This window comes from Podarcis pityusensis, assembly GCF_964106645.2.
Source record: "Podarcis pityusensis genome assembly, chromosome: 18".
NCBI classification, from domain to species: Eukaryota; Metazoa; Chordata; class Lepidosauria; order Squamata; family Lacertidae; genus Podarcis; species Podarcis pityusensis.
The window spans coordinates 4884357-4908629 of record NC_138043.1 but is presented as its reverse complement, the minus strand read 5'-3'; the positions used below and the strand labels follow the sequence as shown (position 1 = coordinate 4908629).

The following is a 24273-nucleotide window of genomic DNA, read 5'->3' as shown; positions in this document are numbered from 1 at the left end:
TACCTATTTATCTACTTGCCCTCGTGTGCTTTCGAACTGCTAGGTTGGTAGGAGCTGGGACCAAGCAACGGGAGCTCACTCCATCGTGGGGATTTGAACCACCGACCTTCTGATCAGCAAGCCCAAGAGGCTCAGTGGTTTAGACCACATCACCACCCACAATAACCTTGAACCTGGTTTGGCAGCGTACGGGCACCCAGTGCAAGCATTTGAGCACGACTTATGTCCCCATCAACGGCCACAGCAGAGTTTGAAGAAGAAGAGTTTGGATTTGATATCCCGCTTTATCACTACCCTAAGGAGTCTCAAAGCGGCTAACAATCTCCTTTCCCTTCCTCCCCCACAACACACACTCTGTGAGGTGAGTGGGGTTGAGAGACTTCAGAGAAGTGTGACTGGCCCAAGGTCACCCAGCAGCTGCATGTGGAGGAGCGGGGAATCGAACCTGGTTCACCAGATTACGAGTCCACCGCTCTTAACCACTACACCACACTGGCTCACACACAGCAGTTTGCACCAGCTGGGTCTCTCCCCGAAGCCCTGCTACGAATGGAGGAGAAATACGATTCTGTGTGCATTTTAATATTGCTTGCAAAAAGGTGTATGTGAGTTAAAAAAAAAATGATGCATACAAAACATGTGTTTATTGAGGAGAAATTTGCACTAAAATGCTGGCAGACCTATCACAGGAGGATCTGAAAAAAAAACACAGCGTGCACTACAAATTGCTGTGGAAATGTGAAGAAGTGAAATTAAGATTCAGGAGAAAATATAGACCCGATTTGACAGATTTGTCCAGGTTGCAAGAAGAAAAGGGCACTCTTTCTGCACAGGCCGGCTTCTGCTCCCCCATGATTCCCCCCCCCCCAAAAAAAAGTACGAAGAAAACCATATACTGCCCCAGATTCTGTCAATTTATTCCTGCAATTTTCTGGGCTGGTGGGGCTGCAAACAAGTCGTTTCTGGAGCAGATAACACGGAAGCGAGAGCTAAACCTCCACCGTGTTCCACTAGATTTCCGGAAGCGGTTTCATGTTGTGCGAAAGCTCGAATATGATGCAGAAATAAGCAGGGGAACGGAATAAACGGCTTTGTGAACGCTGTCTCAGGAAGTTAGCTGGAGTCAAGGCCTAGGACTTAGGTACACTGATGCTTTGTTTTGTTTTCAGCGTTATAACATTGTGGCACCAGATGGCGCTGTAGAGTCCGATCCTCTGGCAATTTTCCCATTATGAGCTTTACAACGCGTTTTCCTGAAACGTACAGATCCAGCCCTCATCAACCACATATTGTCTGTGGACTGGAAGGAACAGCCAATACTGATCCTGTCCGCTGGGTCGACTTCCGGACATGGGACCAGGAAGCAGAGAGCGAGGATTTCTGCTCCCGTTTCTCTTTTCATCAGGGTGGCATAGCTGTCAACTTACAGATTTGAAAATAAGGGACCCGCAGCCTCAAAAATAAGGGATCAGCAGCCAAAATAAGGGATTTTCCAAGCACAGGTATGTTCAACTTCTGAGCCCCTCCGAGCCAAAGACTGAAAGCCCAGCCAGCAGCCAAACGAAGCCTCAAGCGGTGGTTCCCACAGCGCAGCAACCCGGCAAAGGGGATGCAGCAAGGAAAACCACCGTCACCTTTCCGCTGGGAAGCGCTGAGCAAAGGCGATTTGATTGGCACAAGGCATGCAAGCTCCACCCCCCAGTCGTTCTTAGACTCCTTATTGGGTGAGCAACGCAGCCAAGCAACCCAGTTGGAGCCTCACTCCTCCCTGGCCGGCAGGGAGGGAGGGAGAGGAGCTGCTTCCTTTGAAACCCGGGAAATTTAAGGGACATCATCAATAAGGGACAGCAGCGGGACATGGCACTGGGATAAGGGACTTTCCCGCCAAATAAGGGACGGTTGACAGCTATGCAGGGTGGCCAAAGAGCACAGGGTTTTGAAATCCCTTTTGAATGGAGCGGGTCTCAGCCTGCAATAGCCAGGTCCACCCCCCCCCCCACCTTTGGGATTCCCAAGGGGTGATGCTGCTGGACAGATCTCGGTGCCCACCGGCGTTTTAAAACGGGCCTTTAGAGCCGCCGGTTTCGCATTCCATGCGCCAGGCCTCCTCTAAGGCAAACGGGTGGAGTCACTGGGATCCTTTAGAAGTGTCCGCAAGACCCTTCTAGACCAGGTTGAACTCATCAAGGTAGGCAGCCAGGACTGCATCCTTAATGTCCTCAAAAACCGTGCCAATGTTCTGCGTGTCTGTGGCACAGGTGAAGTGGAAGTAAAGGATCCGTGGCCTGTGCACATCGCCGGAAGGACCGCCTCCGAAGTCCCCGCCAGGGACCAAGAACTTCCTGAAGATGTCCATGTACATTTCAAGGATGAACTGCTTGGCCGCGTGAGCGTCTCGCTTGGGGCCTGGGAAAATACAAGGAGATAGCCTTCAGGTGTGCCAGCGCTAGGGGGCAGTGGTGCTGTCAGCCCCCTCAATATTCCTTAGCAGGGGGCTCAGCCTTGCCCAATATTGAGGGGGCAAAGGAGGCTGAATCTCTGAGCACCGGCAGCTAGACTGGTGACTGGGAGCGGCCGCCGAGACCATATAACACCGGTCTTGAAAGACCTACACTGGCTCCCAGTACGTTTCCGAGCACAATTCAAAGTGTTGGTGCTGACCTTGAAAGCCCTAAACGGCCTCGGTCCAGTATACCTCCACCTCCATCTTTCTGCCTGGACACTGAGGTCCAGCGCCGAGGGCCTTCTGGCGGTTCCCTCGCTGCGAGAAGCCAAGTTACAGGGAACCAGGCAGAGGGCCTTCGCGGTAGTGGCGCCCGCCCTGTGGAATGCCCTCCTACCAGATGTCAAAGAGAAAAATAACTACCAAACTTTTAGAAGACATCTAAAGGCAGCCCTGTTTAGGGAAGCTTTTAATGTTTAATAGGTTTTTGTATTTTAGTGTTTTGTTGGAAGCCGCCTAGAGTGGCTGGGGAAGCCCAGCCAGATGGTCGGGGTATAAATAATAAATTATTATTATTATTATTATTATTATTATTATTATTATTAGCTCAGTGTCAATGGCAGGCTCCTCCTGAGCATGAGAGAGACATGCAACGTCACAGGCGTGCAAAAGGTAAAGGACCCCTGGACGGTTAAGTCCAGTCAGAAGCGACTAGGGGGTTGCGGCGCTCATCTCGCTTTCAGGCCAAGGGAGCTGGCGTTTGTCCACAGACGGCTTTCCGGGTCATGTGGCCAGCAGGACTAAACCACTTCTGGTACAACAGGACACTGTAACAGAAACAAGAGCGCGCGGAAACTCCGTTTACCTTCCCGCCACAGCAATACCTATTTATCTACTTGCACTGGTGTGCTTTCAAGCTGCTAGGTTGGCAGGAGCTGGGAAAGAGCAATGGGAGAGCTCACCCCAGCATGTTACCCAGTGGGTCAGGATTTGAATCTTAATCTCCCAGGCCCATAACTGACGCTGGAGGATGCCGGACTCTGCACTAGTTGGCTGGAGGGAAGAGGAAGTATTACCTGGGAAACTTGGGAAATAAGCAGCCAGGTCGGAGGTCAGGATCTTCTCCTCCAGGATGTCCACCTTGTTGAGGAAAAGGATGATGGAAGTATTCCAGAACCACGGAAGCTCCAGGATGGTTCTGAAGAGGTCGAGACTCTCCCTCATCCGGTTCTAACTCATGGAAGTGGAGACAAAAGGGGAAAGGAAGCACTTAGGAACACTTGCAAGGAATCGGGCCTCTCAGTCGTGCCTTCCCTGCCCAGAAGCAGCAGGGATTCAGAGAAAAGGAGTCTTCCCTACCCAGGGATGCCCAGGGCTGAACCTCAGACCTTCTGCCCACTAAGCAAAGCCTCTACCATTTCCCCCTCAAAGTGAAGCTAAGAGCCTAGTCCTCATTGTTTTATGTTATGTATTCAGTGGACTGTGTTTGCCTGAGTCTAGACTAAGGATTCTGAGCCCCTGTGTTCTGATTCGATACATGACGTCCAATCACAGAACATTTCAGGATTCGGGCCTCTGCCATTGGCCCTTGAGCTCTGAGCCGTGATTCGCAGCTTGGAAGTTTAGAGAGCCAATCACGTTGGGAGTGGGAGTGGCCCAGGCTTTCAGGTATGTATATAAGCAGCTGCTCTGCCCCTGTTTCCCAGTTATGTAGTGCAATAAAGGTTCTTGCTGTTATCACTATCAGGTTTCAGGCAGGGGCACAGTTCCCAGCCCTACCTGAAGATGCCAAGCCTGAGACCTGCTATTGAGCTACGGTCTCTTCTTTAAAAAATAAAAATAAAACAATATTCCAGTCCTCGTGACTTTGAAGGGCTTATTTAAACAGGAATGGGCCGGCTAGGGTTGCCATATTTTGAAGAGCAAAAAAGAGGATGCTGTGACCAGGGCCGGATTTAGGTTTGATGAGGCCCTAAGCTACTGAAGGTAATGGGGCCCTTTATATGTCCAGCTGTCCTTTGTCAACAACAAATTGCCGCTGTTTTTTGGTGTTGAATCTATGCTATATGGTAATTTATGGACCCAACAGGTATCTAAAGCCATTTGCCCATGTTGCCCTGCAACCAGTCCATGCAGAATGTAGGCACCCTATATATAGAAAGGAGCAAACCAGTGATATTTTAGGGAGCAGGTGGGGCCCATGACTTATATCATAGGAGCCTACACAACACAAAACACTGTTGCTGTATATAGGTTTTATTTTATTTGTTTTTTAATCTTATATTTTGGAAATGTACATCCAGTTATTTTCCTTTAAATTTTTTTGGGGGCCCCCAAGAGAGTGGGGCCCTAAGCTATAGCTTGTTTAGCTTATATGTAAATCCGACACTGGCTATGATGACTCTCATTTTAAATACCCCTACCATAAGTAGGATATAGAAGCTGTGATTTTATTGCTGAGGTGGGGCAGGAGAAGAGGAAAGCAAGTCTTTAGCCCACAGTTATGTTTATGTCTCATCCAAAAATTATAGCCAGAGACATTCTGGCAAATTGAAAAAAAAAATCCACCCGGACAGAATTTTTACCCCTGAAAAAGAGGACGTGTCCTGGGAAAAGAGGACATATGGCAACCTTACCTAGGAAGCTCAGAGGAAGGTGACCTTTGCAGGGGGTGCAGTGCTGTGTTCACCCGTTCCCCTCCAGGTAACGTGGAAAGGAAGAAATCCTGATAACAAAAGGTGCAGGGATGCCTCCTTCCCTTCCCAAAGGACATGAGAAGCTTAAATCAGCATAAAAAGGTAAAGGGACCCCGGACCGTTAGGTCCAGTTGTGGCCGACTCTGGGGTTGCGGCGCTCATCTCGCTTTATTGGCCGAGGGAACCGGCATACAGCTTCCGGGTCATGTGGCCAGCAGGACTAAGCCGCTTCTGGCGAACCAGAGCAGCGCACGGAAACGCCATTTACCTTCCCGCCGGAGCGGTACCTATTTATCTACTTGCACTTTGACGTGCTTTCGAACTGCTAGGTTGGCAGGAGCAGGGACTGAGCAGCGGGAGCTCACACCGTCACTGCGGGGATTCGAACCGCCGACCTTCTGATCGGCAAGTCCTAGGATCTGTGGTTTAAACCAAAGCGCCACATATGGGCATAAAATCTAATGCTTAGAGGCCCTGGCCAGTTTTTAAACCTGGACAGAGCAGCATCTCGATCTGAGCAGACAGCAGTTTCCCCTAAGTGCCCAACTTTGGCCTTGGAGGGTGGCAGAGAATAGGCAGCAGTGAGGTAGGTTGGATCTGCCAGGAGTTGCGATGCCTCACCTGCAAATTACCGTATTTTTTGCTCTATAAGACTCACTTTTCCCCTCCTAAAAAGTAAGGGGAAATGTGTGTGCGTCTTATGGAGCGAATGCAGGCTGCGCAGCTATCCCAGAAGCCAGAACAGCAAGAGGGATCGCTGCTTTCGCTGCGCTGCGATCCCTCTTGCTGTTCTGGCTTCTGAGATTCAGAATATTTATTTTCTTGTTTTCCTCCTCCAAAAACTAGGTGCGTCTTGTGGTCTGGTGCATCTTATAGAGCGAAAAATACAGTAAACTGCGGAACTCCCTGATGCAGGAGGGAGAACAGCGGAACTCCCTCCCTTGGCCTGCTCTTCTTGTGATCTTAAAACCTGATTTCAGCACACACAAACAGGGAAATGTACATGCATTTTTTTAAAAAAAAAATCCCCCTCCTTACTTCGCTTGTGTTCTCCTCCAGAGATTGGTCATATTCACTGAGAGAAGCCAAGTAGATCAGGGCAATCACGTTCTCAAAACAGTGGATCCATTTACGGCGCTCCGACCTCTGCCCGCCTACATCAACAATCCTGCACAGGAAGGGAGATCATGGTTTTTTTGGCTTCTGGGCGGCTACAGATACTCACCTCCTGGGTTTAAGGTAACCTCCACCCCTGGCTCCAATGAAACCGATGTAGAAGTTCCCCCCCCCCCACAAAAAAGGTGTAGAAGTTGTAAAAAAAGGGGGGGAATTCGAACTGTCGACCTTCTGACCGGCAAGCCCTAGGTTCTGTGGTTTAAATGAGTATTTAAAATTAAGGTGTCAAAAAAGGTTTTTTATGGTCCGTACAGTTAAAGCTATCGTTTTCCCAGCCAGTGATGTATGGAAGTGAGAGCTGGACCATAAAGAAGGCTAATCGCCGAAGAATGGATGCTTTTGAATTCTGCTCTTGGAGGAGACTCTTTGAGAGTCCCATGGACTGCAAGAAGATCAAACCTCTTCATTCTGAAGGAAATCAGCCCTGAGTGCTCACTGGAAGGACAGATCCTGAAGCTGAGACTCCCTGGAAAAGACCCTGATGTTGGGAAGGATGGAGGGCGCAAGGAGAAGGGGAGGGCAGAGGACGAGATGGTTGGATAATGTTCTTGAAGCTACCAGCATGAGTTTGACCAAACTGCGGGGGGGCAGTGGAAGACAGGAGTGCCCGGCGTGCTCTGGTCCAGGGGGTCACAAAGAGGCGGACACGACTAAACAACAAAACTGCGGCCTGTGATTTGTTAGTCTAAAAACAAGTGAGGTCCCAAGCAAAGAAGAACGGCAACTTAAGCTGACAGAATATGCACAACTCACAGACTTAGAATAAGAGAACAAGAAGAACATGCCTTTAGAGAAGATGGGAAAACATTTATTGAATATATTGGGGGGGGGTGGAATTGTGTACACCTGAAAACGTTGGAAGCGTTTAGATAAATTAAACAGTGAAAATAAGTTTTGATGGCTGCAGTAATGGAATACTGAATGGTATAGTTTACGTAAAATATGCAGGGATTTATGATATGCAAAATGAACCATGGAAAGAGAAGAAGGGAAGTCTTAAAGGTAAAGGGACCCCTGACCGTTAAGTCCAGTTGCGGACGACTCTGGGGTTGCGGCGCTCATCTCTCTTTACTGGCCGAGGGAGCCGGCGTACAGCTTCCGGGTCATGTGGCCAGCATGACTAAGCCGCTTCTGGCGAACCAGAGCAGCGCACGGAAACGCCGTTTACCTTCCCGCCGGAGTGGTACCTATTTATCTACTTGCACTTTGACGTGCTTTCGAACTGCTAGGTTGGCAGGAGCAGGGACCGAGCAACGGGAGCTCACCCCGTCGCGGGGATTCGAACCGCCAACCTTCTGATCGGCAAGCCCTAGGCTCTGTGGTTTAAATGAGTAAATTGTAATACAGATAATTTAATAAAAATTACATACACACACAGGAGTATATATGAAGTTGTACCCAACTAAGGTTATTCTCGTGGTGGAGGCGGCGTCCGATGAAGTTGTATAATCTTAGAAGGGGACCATGAGATAGGGCTAGATTGTGACCATCACAAAGGGACTTTGCCCTTCTGAGTTTGCCGCTACACTCATTTCAGCAGAGATCAACTACGGAGGCTTTGGGACCCATCGGCATCTCTCACCTGGTTTAGCCGGCCAGTCAAAGCCATCAAGGCTGCATGGCTTCAGATCCCGCTCCCGGTTTTGCTCACCTGAGCCTCACCTTCTGCACCGAAAAGCAGTACTCGTTGATGCCCGTCGTCGGCACCCGCGTCCTCAGGATGTCCTGGGGGCTTGGCACGTACCCTGCCGCTGCAATGCGGTCCAGGTTAGACAGGAAGCTGCAACGGCACATTAAGGATAGTTGTTTAAATTGTACATGGAAATGGGAAGATAACTTACTAAAGAAAGAGGAGGCTTCGCCCTGCCAGATTTGAAATTATATTATGAAGCATCTTGCCTCTGTTGGTTGAAGGAATGGATGAAATTAAAAAATACTGAATTGCTGGATTTAGGAGGTTATGATAACAGATTTGGGTGGCATGCATATTTATGGTACAGTGGTGCCCCGCAAGACGAATGCCTCGCAAGACGAAAAACTCGCTAGACGAAAGAGTTTTCCGTTTTTTGAGTCGTTCCGCAAGACGAATTTCCCTATGGGCTTGCTTCGCAAGACGAAACGTCTTGCGAGTTCTTGCGAGTTTGTTTCCTTTTTCTTAATAGCCGCTAAGCCGCTAATAGCCGCTAATCCGCTAATAGCCGTGCTTCGCAAGACGAAAAAACCACAAGACGAAGAGACTCACGGAACGGATTAATTTCATCTTGCAAGGCACCACTGTATAATAAGACAAAAGTCCATAAAGGATTTGGAAGCCATATATTTCGAAGATCTTCAATAGAAACCTGGGATAGGTATAAAAACCTATTGGAACGAAAAACACCACATTGGTTATCTCCATTAGAAGCAATGAGTGTAAAAAAGGTCAATATGAGTGGGAAATGGATAACATATGGGAAATTAATATATCTGGAAGGAAGTAAATGGAAACTGAAACAATATGAAGAAATTAAAGAATATGTTAATGATTGGTTACATTATCGCCAGGTCAACAAAATGTTTAAACAAGACTCTAAAGAAAAAGGATTTGATGAAAGTGGATCAAAGTTTGAATTAGAGATATTAAGTAATGATGCAAAAATTTTGTCTAAAATGTATAAATTGCTGCTTGAATGGCATTTGAAGGACAAAGAGGTTAAGTCGGTTATGATTCACTGGGCCAAAGATTTTGGGTATAATATACAGCTGAGTGATTGGGTGAAATTATGGAAGGAAGGTTTAAAATTTACTGCATGCAATGCCCTAAAAGAAAATGTGATGAAAATGATGTATAGATGGTATATTACACCTGTCAAGTTAGCGAAAATGTATAAAGTCAGTAATAAATGTTGGAAATGTAAAGAAAAAGAGGGAACATTTTATCACATGTGGTGGGAATGTAAAAAGGTGAAATGCTTATGGGAGATGATATATAATGAGTTGAAAAAAATGTTGAAATATACATTTATAAAGTAAAGATTGGGATTAAAAAAGTGGAAAAGAAATTGCTGGACAAACAATTTGGACTGGAATACAAAAGAGGGAGGTATGAGGAGGTCCAGAAAATAAGTAAATTTAAACACGGAAATGAAAAGGTGATTGTTTTTAATTGTTCTGTTTCTTTTTTTGTTTTTTGTTCTCTGTGTTTTTTCTTCTTCTTTGGATTATGTACTGTGTATTTGTGTATTTCTTTTTTATGTTTTTCTGTTTAATCTTTTACTGAAAACTTAATAAAAATTATTAAAATATATATATATATATATATACATTTATAAAGAAACCAGAAGCATTTTTATTGGGCATTGTGGGGAGTGACATAAATAGAAAGGAATGTAAGCTCTTTTTATATGCAGTAACAGCAGCAAGAATATTATTGGCCCAAAAATGGAAGCAAGAAGAGTTACCGACGATTGAAGAATGGAGGATGAAGTTAATGGACTATGCAGAATTAGATAAACTAACAGGAAGGATTTGAAACCAGTGAGACCAGAAATTCACGGAAGACTGGAGTAAATTTACGGACTATTTGAAAAGTAATTGTGAAGAACAGACGACGTTTGTAGGGTTGCAAGAAGTTTTGTGAGGAGTATTATTAGAAGTATTGTAAAAATGGACAAGGGGGAGGATGATTTGTTAAGAGATGTAAAGGCAATATAAAGTTAAGAAATGCATAAGAAGTGGTTAAAACTGTGGATCTCAGAGGTGCTGATGTAAGTCTAAAAAGATTGTATAAGTGAAACGTTTTGTGGTACATTTTATAATTTATATGTTAAAATTAATAAAAAATATTATATATAAAAAAGGAAATGGGAAGATAACTTTGTAATGTGTCTGAATGTGTCCTGCGTAGCATGGCACGTCTGTCAAAGCTAAGCAAGAGCTGCAGAGAGCCTAACAGTTAATGATTATATTAAAAAATTGTCCAGTAGCACCTTAGAGACCAACTAAGTTTGTTCTGGGTATAGGTAGGCAGCAGTGTTGGTCTTCTGTAGTCAAAAGAAAATAAAAAAATTCCTTCCACTAGCACCTTAAAGGTAAAGGGACCCCTGACCATTAGGTCCAGTCGTGGCCGACTCTGGGGTTGCGGCGCTCATCTCGCTTTATTGGCCGAGGGAGCCGGTGTACAGCTTCCGGGTCATGTGGCCAGCATGACTGAGCCGCTTCTGGCGAACCAGAGCAGTGCACAGAAATGCTGTTTACCTTCCCGCCGGAGCGGTACCTATTTATCCACTTGCACTTTGACGTGCTTTCGAACTGCTAGGTTGGCAGGAGCAGGGACCGAGCAACGGGAGCTCACCCCGTGGCGGAGATTTGAACCGCCGACCTTCTGATCAGCAAGTCCTAGGCTCTGTGGTTTAACCAACGGCGCCACCTTAGAGACCAACTAAGTTTGTTCTGGGTATAAGCTTTCATGTGCATGCACACTTCTTCAGATACACTTCTTCAGATATTTCATGCACACGAAAGCTTATACCCAGAACAAACTTAGTTGGTTTCCTAAGGTGCTACTGGACAATTTTTTCTTTATTTAAACTGCGTCAGACCAACACGGCTACCTACCTGAATCTAGTTAATGATTAAGCGAGACTGGATCTTTGTGGCAAAGTCACAAGGGTGTTTAAAGCGCATGGAAAGGATGCAATTTCATCTGACTGGGCTGGCATCTGTTTGTTTCGGGAGGCAATGGAGGAGGGCGCCTTTGGGAGGCGAAGCCAAGCTGTTGGACAGTTACAGCGCCTGCTGTGGCTGTAGAGACCGATGTGGGAGAGACATGTTTCGTTGCAGCTGGGGCCGATGAAGGACTTGTCCTTCCAGTGAGCACTCAGGGCTGATTTCCTTCAGAATGGAAAGGTCTGATCTTCTTGCAGTCCATGGACTCTCAAGAGTCTCCTCCAGCACCATAATAGTGGAACCCAGATGGAGGCCTACCACCTCAAGTCTAAGCATATTTTGGGTGTGTTAAGCGTTTGTTGTGAAGTCGCTGGAGAGAATGGATTGCTAATCTCTCTCTCTCCAGGAAAATAGCCTCAGACTAATGGAGATCGGGCCTAACGTAGAATCAAAGAATTGTAGAATTTGGAGGGCCATCTAATTGAAATAAATAATAATAATAATAATAATAATAATAATAATAATAATAATAATAAATTATTTATACTTTGCCCATCTGGCTAGATTTCCCCAGCCACTCTGGGCAACTCAAAACAGAATATTAAAAATACAATAAAACATCAAAACCTCCCTAAATAGGGCTGCCTTCAGATGTCTTCTAAAAGTAAGATACCGTATTTTTCGCACCATAGGACGCACCGGACAATAGGACGCACTTTGTTTTAGAGGGGGGAGAACAAGAAAAAAAAAATTTTCCCCTCTCTGCCCAGCGCCCCTTCAGCGAAGCGGCAGGAGGCGCTGCGCAGAGAGGGGGAGAACTTTCCCCCTCTTGTTTTCCCGCCCTAAAACAAGGTCCCATTTAAGGTGCGTTCAGGCGGCTACCTTGGAAGCCTGGAGAGCGAGAGGGGTCGGTGTGCACTGACCCCTCTCGCTCTCCAGGCTTCAGGTTCCTTTCGACCTGCTCTTTGGGGCTGGCGGGGGGAAGCCCACCACCAGCCCCAAAGAGCAGGTCAGGGAGCAGCGGAGAGGCTCCTGCCATAGTCGCGCGTCACCTCTCCAGCCGGGAGAGGGTCGCGGGGCTATGGCTTCTTTAGCCCCGCGCGCGCACTCTCCCGGCTGGAGAGGTGACACGGGGCTGTAGAGGTTCCTGCCATAGCTGCGCGTCACCTCTCCAGCCGGGAGAGGGTCGCGGGGCTATGGCATCTTCGCTCCATAGGACGCACACACATTTCCCCTTCATTTTTGTAGGGGAAAAAGTGCGTCCTAAAGAGCGAAAAATACGGTAGTTGTTTATTTCCTTGACATCTGATAGGAGGGCGTTCCACAGGGCGGGCACCACCACCGAGAAGGCCCTCTGCCTGGTTCCCTGCAACCTCGCTTCTTGCAGGGAGGGAACCGCCAGAAGGCCCTCAGAGCTGGACCTCAGTGTCTGAGCTGGACGATGGGGGTGGAGATGCTCCTTCAGGTATACTGGGCCGAGGCTGTATATATGCACAAATCTTTTGCCCAACGTGAAACTTGAACCCACAACCCTAAGATTTAGAGTCTCATACTCTAACCAACGTGGTTGGCGCTGTGGGTTAAACCACAGAGCCCAGGACTTGCCGATCAGAAGGTCAGCGGTTCGAATCCCCGCAATGGGGTGTGCTCCCATTGCTCGGTCCCTGCTCCTGCCAACCTAGCAGTTCGAAAGCACGTCAAAGTGCAAGTAGATCAATAGGTACCGCTCCGGCTGGAAGGTAAACGGTGTTTCCGTGCGCTGCTCTGGTTTGCCAGAAGTGGCTTAGTCATGCTGGCCACATGACCCGGAAGCTGAACGCCGGCTCCCTTAGCCAGTAAAGCGAGATGAGCACCGCAACCCCAGAGTCATCCGCGACTGGACCTAATGGTCAGGGGTTCCTTTACCCTTACCTTACTCTAACCAACTGAGGGCTTTTGATAGTGCTGCACAGGTTGTTGTTGGCGGTGTTTTTTACTAGATTTCATAGATTTTCTGTTATTTAATTTCCATTATATTTTGATTACTTTTTAACTACTATCGTTGATTTGTTTTTAAGCATTCTGTGTTTTTGTCTATGTTTGCTTCGATTCTTGTAAGCCTGAATCTTGTAAGCTTGAATCATAGAATTGTAGAATTGGAAATGGACTCCAAGGATCATCTAAAGAGTCTTGGTTCTGGGAGAAAGGCAGTTCAATAATTCCAGTGGATCTGCTCTAAACAGAACTTAGTTGCAAGCAACCCAAATGCGTCTTCTCTGAGTAGGATAAGACTGGGTGCAACCCACCACCCGGAAACCCGACAGATTTGCCCGTCCTTAAGCGTCAAACGCAAATGCGCTCACTAGAAAGTGGAATCCAGCAAATGGTACTCGCTTCGCCTCTGATAGCAGGTTCGGATCCCGCCATCTCTCCACAGGCTTTTGATCATCCTTGCATGGCGCGCATCCATCTCCTTCATTTTGTAAGTATCCACACCCATCAGCAGCTGAGCATTTTGCTAGAAGCAGAGAGAATAATGTAATTTAATATTGTTGTTGTTACAGTGGTACCTTGGTTTAAGAACAGCTTAGTTTAACTTGCATTAAGAACGCTGCAAACCCAGAAGTAGGTGTTTTGGTTTGTGAGCTTTGCCTTGGAATCAGAACGTGTTGGATGTGTTCCATTTGTAAATTGAATCCCCTGCTGCTATGGGAAAGCACGCCTTGGTTTAAGGACGCTTTGGTTTAAGAACAGACTTCCGGAATGGATTAAGTTCGTAAACCAAGGCACCGATGTATTTATTTTGATTCGACCGTAACACGTTTGTTAAAGAAGGAAGCGTCCTTCTGGGCAGCTTCTGGTAAGAGAAAAGCATTTACTTCTTTTATCTCTTACATTGTATGGGGACGCGAATGGCGCTGTGGTCTAAACCACTAAGCCTCCTGGGCTTGCTGATTGGAAGGTTGGCGTTTCGAATCCCTGCAACAGAGTGAACTCCTGTTGCTCTGTCCCAGCTCCTGCCAACCTAGCAGTTCAAAAGCATGCCAGCGCAAGTGGAGAAATAGGTACCGCTGCGACGGGAAGGTAAATGGCGTTTCCGTGCACTCTGGTTTCCGCCATGGTGTCCTGTTGCGCCAGAAGCAGTTTAGTACTGCTGGCCACATGACCCAGAAAGCTGTCTGTGGACAAACGCCAGCTCCCTCGGCCTGAAAGCAAGATGAGCGCCACAACCCCATAGTCACCTTTGACTGGACTTAACCGTCCAGAAGTCCTTTACCTTTCAGGACCTGTGTTATATGGTCTCAGTGGCAGCTCCCAGTCACCAGTCTGGTAGCCACATTCTGGATTAGTTGTCATTTCCAAGTCACCTTCAAAGGTAGCCCCACATAGAGCGCATGGCAGTAGTCCAAGCGGGAGATAACCAGAGCATGCACCACTCTGGCGAGACAGTCCATGGGCAGGGAGGATCTCATCCTGCATACCAGATGGAGCTGCCCTGGACACAGAATTGACTTGCACCTCCATGGACGGCTGTGAGTCCAAAATTACCCCCTGGCTGTGCACCTGGTCCTTCAGGGGCACAGTTGCCCCATTCAGGACCAGGGAGTCCCCCATACCTGTCTGTCCCCTGTCCCCCAGAAACAGTACTTTGGTCATGTCAGGATTCAACCTCAATGCTTTGGTCTCACCCCGTGGGTTCCTCTTCCCATGCTGTCGGACTACTCACCGCATTTTCCGGCTGGGCGTAGGAGATTTGGAGAACCTCCATAGCCTTGACCATAGCCTGGATGGACATGAAGATGTTCTGATAAACCACCTTGGCAAATTCTTTGCGGTCTTCCTCCGTATAGCCCAAGCCATGGATTATTCTCATCTGTTTGATGAAGGTGCTTTTCCCACTCTCTCCGGTACCTAAAAGAAATCCCATAGCTCTTATTTTTTTCCTTCATTTCGTTTCATTTTACACACACACACCAGTTGTTTGTTTTTCTTTTAAAAAACTCCTCAAAGCGGCGTATGAAAACTAGGGTCCGATGTACCGGTGGTATTTGACTCAGGTAGCATAAGAGGATGCGGGTGGCGCTGTGGGTTAAACCACAGAGCCTAGGACTTGCTGATCGGAAGGTCGGCGGTTCGAATCCCCGTAATGACGGGGTGAGCTCCTGTTGCTCGGTCCCTGCTCCTGCCCACCTAGCAGTTCAAAAGCACATCAAAGTGCAAGTAGATAAATAGGTACCACTCCGGCGGGAAGGTAAACGGCATTTCCGTGCGCTGCTCTGCTTCGCCAGAAGCGGCTTAGTCATGCTGGCCACATGACCCGGAAGCTGGACGCCGGCTCCCTTGGCCAATAAAGCGAGATGAGTGCCGCAACCCCAGAGTCGGTCACGACTGGACCTAATGGTCAGGGGTCCCTTTACCTTTACCTTTACTACAATCCACGGCTCCAGCCCTTCCCAGATTTAAAGCTGGGTGTCATATTGTCTCTTAATCGTCTCTCCTTTCAGGCTAAAGGATGCCCAAATCACACACAGTTTCCTATGAGGAGTTAAGACTCCAGGACTGTGACTGATCAAAATGGGCAAACAGTTAAATAGAATATTGACACAGCAGCATATTTCCCCAATTTTTCATATATATATATTGATATGTCTCAGCTAGACTTCAAAAAGGATTTCATTCAGCTTAAACAACCCCAGATGGGTGTATACCTTTCCAAACTAATGCACGGATCAGAAAAGTAATAGATTTTAAAAATTAGTGGTAGTATCGGTACTGTGTTGGCAAACTGCGGGAGTGGAAGACAGGAGTGCCTGGCGTTCTCTGGTCCAGGGGGTCACGAAGAGTCGGACACGACTAAACGACAACAATAATCAGTACTGTTTATGTGCCCTTCACTCCAGGGTCCCTGGGCAAGTTGCAGCAATTAAAACATAAAATTAAAAACAGGTTAAAGCAACTTAAAATTAGAGAAATAAGCTGGGTCCTTTGCACTTTTCTGAATTTTGCAATTGAATGAAAAACAAAGCCAGTGACAAAATAACCTATTCTATAAGGTAAGATATGCACACTGGAAGGACAGATCCTGAAGCTGAGGCTCCAAGACTTTGGCCACCTCATGAGAAGAGAAGACTCCCTGGAAAAGACCCTGATGTTGGGAAAGATGGAGGGCGCAAGGAGAAGGGGACGACAGAGGACGAGATGGTGGGACAGTGTTCTCAAAGCTACCAGTATGAGTCTGACCAAACTGCGGGAGGCAGTGGAAGACAGGAGGGCCTGGTGTGCTCTGGTCCAGGGGGTCACGAAGAGTCGGACACCACTAAACGACTAAACAACAACAACATGCACAATTTTAGATCAAATACAAAATTCATATTGGCACAAAGTTGTAGCCAGCGTTACTCCTATTCAGAGGAGTGCCGTTGAAATAAATTATTGTTAATTTTGGAGTGTATACTCGGAACAGGGTCTAGTTGGGTATGGCCGAAGTCTAGAAATAGATGAATCTACTGGTCCCTAGTCATGGCAAGGATTATCTGAAAAGGTGTGTCCTAGTCACACTTCTTTGAAGTCTCTCAGCCCCACTCACCTCCCAGAGTGTTTGTTGTGAGGGAGGAAGGGAAAGGAGAATGTTAGCCGCTTTGAGACTCCTTCGGGTAGTGATAAAGCGGGATATCAAATCCAAACTCTTCTTCTTCCCTGATAAGCGATGGTGCTTTCAAGTGGGAGAGGAATGTTAGCTTTAATTTTAAACGAGAAACGACTTGATTCTCACTTTCTGAACCTATATCCACACTAAAAGGAAGCCATCCTTCAAAATCCGCTCTTCTCTGAATCACGGAACTGCAGAGTTGGAAAGGGACCCTAGGGTCATCTAGTCCAACCCCCTGCAATGCAGGAATCTCAACTGAAGAATCCCTGACCTAGGGCCACCCAACATCTCTTCCAAAGCTTCGTCTGAAGGAGACCCTGCCCCCTTCCTAGGGAGCCCATTCTGCTGTCGAACAACTCTCAAATGGTTCTTCCTAATGTTTAGCTAGAATCTCTTTTCCAGCAAGGAGAGCCCATCGCTTCAACTGCATTTCAGCGAGAAACTACCCGATCCTCACTTTCCAGGCCAATATGCGCACTGGAAAACAGCCATCCTTCGAAATTTGCTCTTCTCTGAACTTTGCCAACCAAGCAATGTTTAAGTACCATATTTTTCTCTCTATAAGGCGCACCAGACCACAAGACGCACCTAGTTTTTGGAGGAGGAAAACAAGGGAAAAAATATTCTGAATCTCAGAAGCCAGAACAGCAAGAGGGATCGCTGCGCAGTGAAAGCAGAAATCCCTCTTGCTGTTCTGGCTTCTGGGATAGCTGCGCAGCCTGCATTCGCTCCATAAGACGCACACACATTCCCTCTTACTTTTTAGGAGGGAAAAAGTGAGTCTTATACAGCAAAAAATACGGTATATCACACACCAGCAGATCTACTCAGGACAGAGTAGTGGTTAGAATGTCAGACTAGGACCTGGGAGGGTAAGGTAAAGGTAAAGGACCCTTGGACGGTTATGTCCAGTCAAAGGTGACTATGGGGTTGCAGCGCTCATCTCGCTTTCAGGCCAAGGGAGCCGGCGTTGGTCCACAGACAGTTTTCTGGGTAATGTAGCCAGCAGGACTAAACTGCTTCTGGCGCAACAGGACACCGTGATGGAAACCAGAGCGTACAGAAACACTGTTTACCTTCCCATCACAATGGTAACTATTTATCTACTTGCACTGGCGTGCTTTCAAACTGCTAGGTTGGCAGGAGCTGGGACTGAGCAACGGGAGCTCACCCCGTCGTGGGGATTTGAACCGCCGACCTTCTGATCGGCAAGCCCAGGAGGCTCAGGCCTGGGAGACCAGGGTTCAAGTCGCCTCCACTTGGCCATGAAGCTCACTGAGAGTGACCCCAAAGGCCAGCCGCTCCCTTTCGGCCTAATCTACCTCACAGGGTTGTTGATGGGATTAAATGAGAAGGGAGAGAACCATGGATGCCAAGCTCTTTGGAGAAAACAGTGGGGTATAACTGGAATAGTTCCATCAAGTTACATTAAAGGGAGCCCTGACCATTAGGTCTAGTCGTGGCCGACTCTGGGGTTGCAGCGCTCATCTCGCTTTATTGGCCGAGGGAGCCGGCGTACAGCTTCCGGGTCATGTGGCCAGCAGGACTAAGCCGCTTCTGGCGAACCAGAGCAGCGCACGGAAACGCCGTTTACCTTCCCACCGGAGTGGTACCTATTTATCTACTTGACGTACTTTTGTATTGCTAGGTGGGCAGGAGCAGGGACCGAGCAACGGGAGCTCACCCCGTCGCGGGGATTCGAACCGCCGACCTTCTGATCGGCAAGTCCTAGGCTCTGTGGTTTAACCCACAGCGGCACCCTCAAGTTACATTACGAGGTCGATAAGAGAGCTTTAGGGGCTTTTGGGGAACAATTATCCATGGGGCACAATTGAGAAAGCTTGGAAAAAGAGGAAGGGAGAGTATTATTTCTTGCTAGTATGGTAGGTGCTGGAGGAGACTCTTGAGAGTCCCATGGATTGCAAGAAGATCAAACCGATCCATTCTGAAGGAAATCAGCCCTGAGTGCTCACTGGAAGGACAGATCCTGAAGCTGAGGCTCCAAGACTTTGGCCACCTCATGAGAAGAGAAGACTCCCTGGAAAAGACCCTGATGTTGGGAAAGATGGAGGGCACAAGGAGAAGGGGAGGACAGAGGATGAGATGGTGGGACAGTGTTCTCGAAACGACCAGCATGAGTTTGACCAAACTGCGCGAGGCAGTGGAAGACAAGAGTGCCTGGCGTGCTCTGGTCCAGGGGGTCACGAAGAGTCGGGCACGACTAAACGACTAAACAAACAAAAAATAAAATAAAATATGGAAGGCTAGATCATGCTCCAAGCCCATCACTCAAGCCTCAAGCCTCTCCCCAACCTAGCTAGCAAGCTCCTTGTCTGAGGAGCTGTTACTCACCCAGTAAAAGCAACTTCAGCTCCCACCGATCTCGTTTCTTTTGTTCCTGGAGAAGCCGGTTGATTTCTTTATCTATGGCGACGGCGTTTTTCTCCTCCTCAGAGAGAAAGCATAGGCACCAGACCATCGTGGTGGGACGTGAGATGGGGTCCCCCCTTACCAATCTCGGACCAGACGGAAAAGACCCCACCCTGATGAAAAGCATGCACACGAATAATTTTTTTTTTGAAACGCAGAAGGTTTGGTAAGAAAAATGTCCACCGATGCACGGTCCAAGCCCTCCTCCTTAGAGGAGGGACCCAGGAAGAGACGGTGCGAGATCAAGTTTCAGCAGAACAGGGAATCCAGAGGCTTGATCACAGAAGCCTCCCAGGATCCATAGCTGGCAAGGTGAGGGATCTCATGGGAATTGTCTGATCCAAGAGGTTGCCCATGGAGAAGGAAAGCAAATACTTGGGCTGAGGTCAGACACGCGGGCAGCTAACTGTTCGCGAAAGTTTCCACTGCCATTCATAGGAGCTGTGCCCAACCGCCGTAAATTCCATTCCACTCATCGGAACCGCTCAGCATCCACCTTCCAGCGACCGCAAGGTGATCCAGGAGCTTTTAAAAGCAAGGCGTGGATTGTTTCTCTTCAGATAAGAGAAAAGGATTTTAAAAAGGAAGGAAGTTAGTCCCAGTTCACTTTTGTTTCTTCACAATCACCTCCACCTACACCAATAGTTTTTTCTATCAAACAAAGTGGTTGGTTGGTTTGTTTTTAAATAATCTTTATTTAATTATAAAATTCATATCCTGCCTTTCTTCCCAAAGGAGCCCAGGGCAGCAGACAACCAGAGATAGAACAGTACAAACATCTTAAAAATAATTTCAGCGCAGATACAGACATCATCACAACAACAACAACAACTTATTATTTATACCCCGCCATTTGGCTGGGTTTCCCCAGCCATTCTGGGAGGCTCCCAACAGAATATTAAAAACATGTTTAGACATCAAACATTAAAAACTTCCCTAAACAGGGCTGCCTTTAGATGTCTTCTAAAAGTCGTATCATTGTTTATTTCCTTGACATCTGATGGGAGGGCGTTCCACAGGGAGGGTGCCACCACCGAGAAGGCCCTCTGCCTGGTTCCCTGTAACCTCACTTCTCTCAGGGAGGGAACCGCCAGAAGGCCCTCGGAGCCGGACCTCAGTGTCTGGGCTGAACGATGGGGGTGGAGACGCTCCTTTAGGTATACAGGACCGAGGCGGTTTAGGGCTTTCAAGGTCAGCACCAACACACTGAACTGTGCTCAGAAACGTACTGAGAGCCAATGTAGGTCTTTCAAGACCGGTGTTATATGGTCTCAGTGGCAGCAACTAGTCACCCGTCTAGCTGCTGCATTCTGGATTAGTTGTCATTTCTGGGTCACCTTCAAAGGTAGCCCCACGTAGAGCGCATTGCAGTAGTCCAAGCGGGAGATGACTAGAGCATGCACCACTCTGGCGAGACAGTCTGTGGGCAGGGAGGGTCTCATCCTGCGTACCAGATGGAGCTGGTAAACAGCCGCCCTGGACACAGAACTGACCTGCGCCTCCATGGACAGCTGTAAGTCCAAAATGACTCCCAGGCTGCGCACCTGGTCCTCCACACCTGCCCGCCTCCTGTCCCCCCAAAACAGTGCTTCTGTCTTGTCTGGAGAAGATCTCAGCTTAGAAAGCTTGTTGGAAGATGAAGGTCTTTGTCAGGGCCGAAGAAACAACAGAGATGGCGCCTGACATAAATTCAAGGGGAGGGGAGTTCCAAAGGTGCTACCACAATAAGGAGAGGCCGGTGGGTCAGGCCAATAGCCCATTGAGTCCTTTGTCCTGTTCTCACAGTAACAAACCAGATTCCACTTCTGGTGGACTCTCAAGCAAGACCTAAGTGCAAGAAGAGCAACTCTCTCCCTTCCTGAAGTTTTTGGCAACTGGTATTCGGAAACGTTTCATGAAAGACCGGTTTCCTACAACATGCGCAAGGCACTTCCTGATACGATGGCACCTGCAGGATGTCCTTACCTGCAGATTGCAGTGGCGGAGTGGGTTTATAAGGGGTGAGACCACCTTTAGGTATCCTGGTTCCCTGGGGTTTGGGGGTTTTCTATGTCAAAACCAAGGGACGCAGGTGGCGCTGTGGTCTAAACCACTGAGCCTCTTGGGCTTGCCGATCGGAAGGTTGGCGGTTCGATTCCCCTTGACAGAGTGAGCTCCCATTGCTCTGTCCCTGCTCCTGCCAACCTAGCAGTTCGAAAGCACACCAGCGCAAGTAGATAAATAGGTACCACTCTGGTGGGAAGGCAAACGGCGTTTCCGTGTGCTCTGGTTTCCGTCACGGTGCCCCGTTGCTCCAGAAGCGGTTTAGTCCTGCTGGCCACATGACCCGGAAAGCTGTCTGTGGACAAACGCCGGCTCCCTTGGCCTGAAAGCGAGATGGGCACGCAACCCCAGAGTCGTGCGGGACTGGACCTAACGGTCAGAGGTACCTTTACCTTTACGTCAAAACCAGTGCCTTGAACTTAGACCAGTAGCTAATTTGCATGGAATTGGAAGAAGGCCAGCGATCTGGTTCATTGACTGGTTAACCGCACAAGTTCCGGCTGGTTAATCTACAAAGTTGTGGTTGATTGATCTTACCCATTCAATTTGCATGCAAGTAAAAGCTGCTTTTCCGAAGGAAGAAAGATCCCTGAGATTAACTGCAAGAGCTTCACTGGCCGTTCCCCAAGTTGGTGAGGCTCATAGAGTTGGAAGGGACCCAAAGGTCATCTAGCCCTACCCCCTGCAATGCTGATTTAACAACAACAAACAGAGCCTTCCGTGTCAACGGCCCAGTCCTGTGGAACACTCTGCCACTAGATATCACATTTTAGATATTGCCTGCCGGGAATTTCCCCATTCCGTCAGGCCTACTAATTTTGACGTGGTTTTTATTGTATGGTTTTATGTAAGATTGTTATAAACCACTCTGCTTGTTGTTTACGAACAGCAATATATAGCTAATTTTTAATAGGTCAATAAAATGAAAGAAACGGAATCGGGGTCGAGGTAAAGGGAGCAGCGTGATTTGGGCTGTAAGCAGCAGCAAGAGAAGCAGAGAGGCTGTGGTTCGTTCGTAAGCTAGTCTGAAAACAGCGGAAGGAATGGAATGTGACTTTGTGCCATCCCGATAAACATTGCAGGGAACCGAACAATGGAAGATAGTAATGAACTCTCTCAGCACAAACCGGTCTGCAACTAAAACAGGGGTCAGCAAACTTTTTCAGCTGGGGGCGGGTCCACTGTCCCCCAGACCTTGTGGGGGGCCGGACTATATTTTGAAAAAATAAAATAAAAAATGAACGAATTCCTATGCCCCACAAATAACCCAGAGATGCATTTTAAATAAAAGGACACATTCTACTCATGTAAAAACACGCTGATTCCCGGAACGTCCGCAGTCCAGATTTAGAAGGCGACTGGGCCGGATCCTTAGTTGCCCACCCATGAACTAAAATGCATATGCAAACTGGATTTTAAATTTATAAGATGCAGCAGAGGTGCTGTTTGTAAGGAGGGAAAAGAGGGCAGCTGGAAGAACGGTTTAACTGCAAGCGAAGGATCACAACCAGCCACTAAATAAACGATTCAGCTACGGGAGGAAAATGATTGACAGGAGTCAGAAACCTGATTTTAAGGCGTCGTATTAAAGTGATTCGGTTCCATCTGTAATAATTTGGGGGAATCATTTTAAAAAATAAATGTTAAAAGGGAAGTGAGGAGGAAGTTCAAGGCTGTATTGTGGTTACTCCACACCTTCTGAAACAACACGCAAAACGGAACCATAGCCATTGTCGGGATTTTGCAATACCGTTCTCCAAACAAGCAAGGTATTTGCAAAGTGAATATATTAGTGGGAAATGCACATTTGATGCAAATTGCATACAAAAAAAAAAAAAAAAAAAAGCATTCTACAAAGGGGAAATTGCTTTGCAAAAATTTGCTTTTGGGCAAAATTGCATATTTTAGGAGGGATATAAAGAGATGACTTACCCTGAGTCAGAGAATTGGTCTTGTCTGCACTGACTGGCAGAAGCTCTCCAGGGTTTCAGACAGGAGTCTTTCTCGCTCCTAGTTGGAGATGCTGGGGTTCAAACCTTCTGCACTCAAAGCACATGTCCTGTCCCTGAACTACGCTCCCTCCCCGTTTCAAAAAGGAGAAATTGGCCCTTCAAACGCTGCCAAATTTTCACGAGGACTTAAAAAGGCCAACGAGGCAAAACTGATGTGGGAATGCAGGGAGCTGAATTTTAAGATTTGGGGAAAAAAGGAACTGAGAGTGGCAGGTGCATTTGCACCCAGGCAAGGAACATGCCCCTGGAACAATTCTGCTTTTTGTTTCGTAGGCATGGCCACTGGTCCCATCACCTCCTGGCAAATAGAAGGGGAAGAAATGGAGGCAGTGAGAGATTTTACTTTCTTGGGCTCCATGATCACTGCAGATGGTGACAGCAGCCACGAAATTAAAAGACGCCTGCTTCTTGGGAGAAAAGCAATGACAAACCTAGACAGCATCTTAAAAAGCAGAGACATCACCTTACCAACAAAGGTCCATATAGTTAAAGCTATGGTTTCCCCAGTAGTGATGGATGGAAGTGAGAGCTGGACCATCAAGAAGGCTGATCGCCGAAGAATGGATGCTTTTGAATTATGGTGCTGGAGGAGACTCTTGAGAGTCCCATGGACTGCAAGAAGATCCAACCTCTCCATTCTGAAGGAAAACAGCCCTGAGTGCTCACTGGAAGGACAGATCCTGAAGCTGAGGCTCCAAGACTTTGGTCACCTCAGGAGAAGAGAAGACTCCCTGGAAAAGACTCTGTTGTTGGGAAAGATGGAGGGCACAAGGAGAAGTGGACGACAGAGGACGAGATGGTGGGACAGTGTTCTCGAAGCTACGAACATGAGTTTGACCAAACTGCGAGAGGCAGTGGAAGACAGGAGTGCCTGGCGTGCTCTGGTCCAGGGGGTCACGAAGAGGCGGACACGACTAAACGACTAAACAACAACAACAACAACAGGCAGGGACAGTTTTCGCACCTGTGCTCCAAACAGCACCTGATCTATCTGCAAAAAAAAGGTCCACACACAGAACACAGAACATCAGGGTCAGTAAGGAAGAGGACAGACAAGAGGAAGAGGACGTCAGAAAGGGGAGTACCTAAATTATCTTCCCAAAATGCCGCAACACGGACCTGGAGAGGAGAGGCCTGCCAACTGCTTTCTCTGCACCAAAAGAACCGAGAAGGTTGCAAGGGGAACTTTCCCTTCTG

The 24273-nt window shown here is 47.7% G+C and overlaps 1 protein-coding gene across 6 annotated transcripts; it reads right to left on the bottom strand.

Moving 5' to 3' along the window:
• Nucleotides 1-629: 629 nt before the first annotated feature.
• LOC308467387 (guanine nucleotide-binding protein subunit alpha-15-like) lies at nt 630-24273 on the bottom strand. 6 transcript variants are annotated; one of them, XM_080989096.1, is made up of 8 exons: nt 24196-24273; nt 18944-19575; nt 14669-14853; nt 13305-13459; nt 7967-8095; nt 6178-6307; nt 3520-3673; nt 630-2406 (listed from the first exon to the last, which is right to left on the bottom strand). In XM_080989096.1, the coding sequence occupies exons 2-8, from the start codon at nt 19146-19148 to the stop codon at nt 2165-2167; spliced, it is 1200 nt and encodes a 399-aa protein (XP_080845222.1). In that variant the 5' UTR covers nt 19149-19575; nt 24196-24273; the 3' UTR covers nt 630-2164. The 6 variants fall into 6 exon arrangements, with proteins under 6 accessions (XP_080845222.1, XP_080845219.1, XP_080845223.1 ...); XM_080989093.1 differs by having other exon boundaries at nt 24162-24244; XM_080989097.1 differs by lacking the exon at nt 24196-24273 and adding an exon at nt 22997-23733.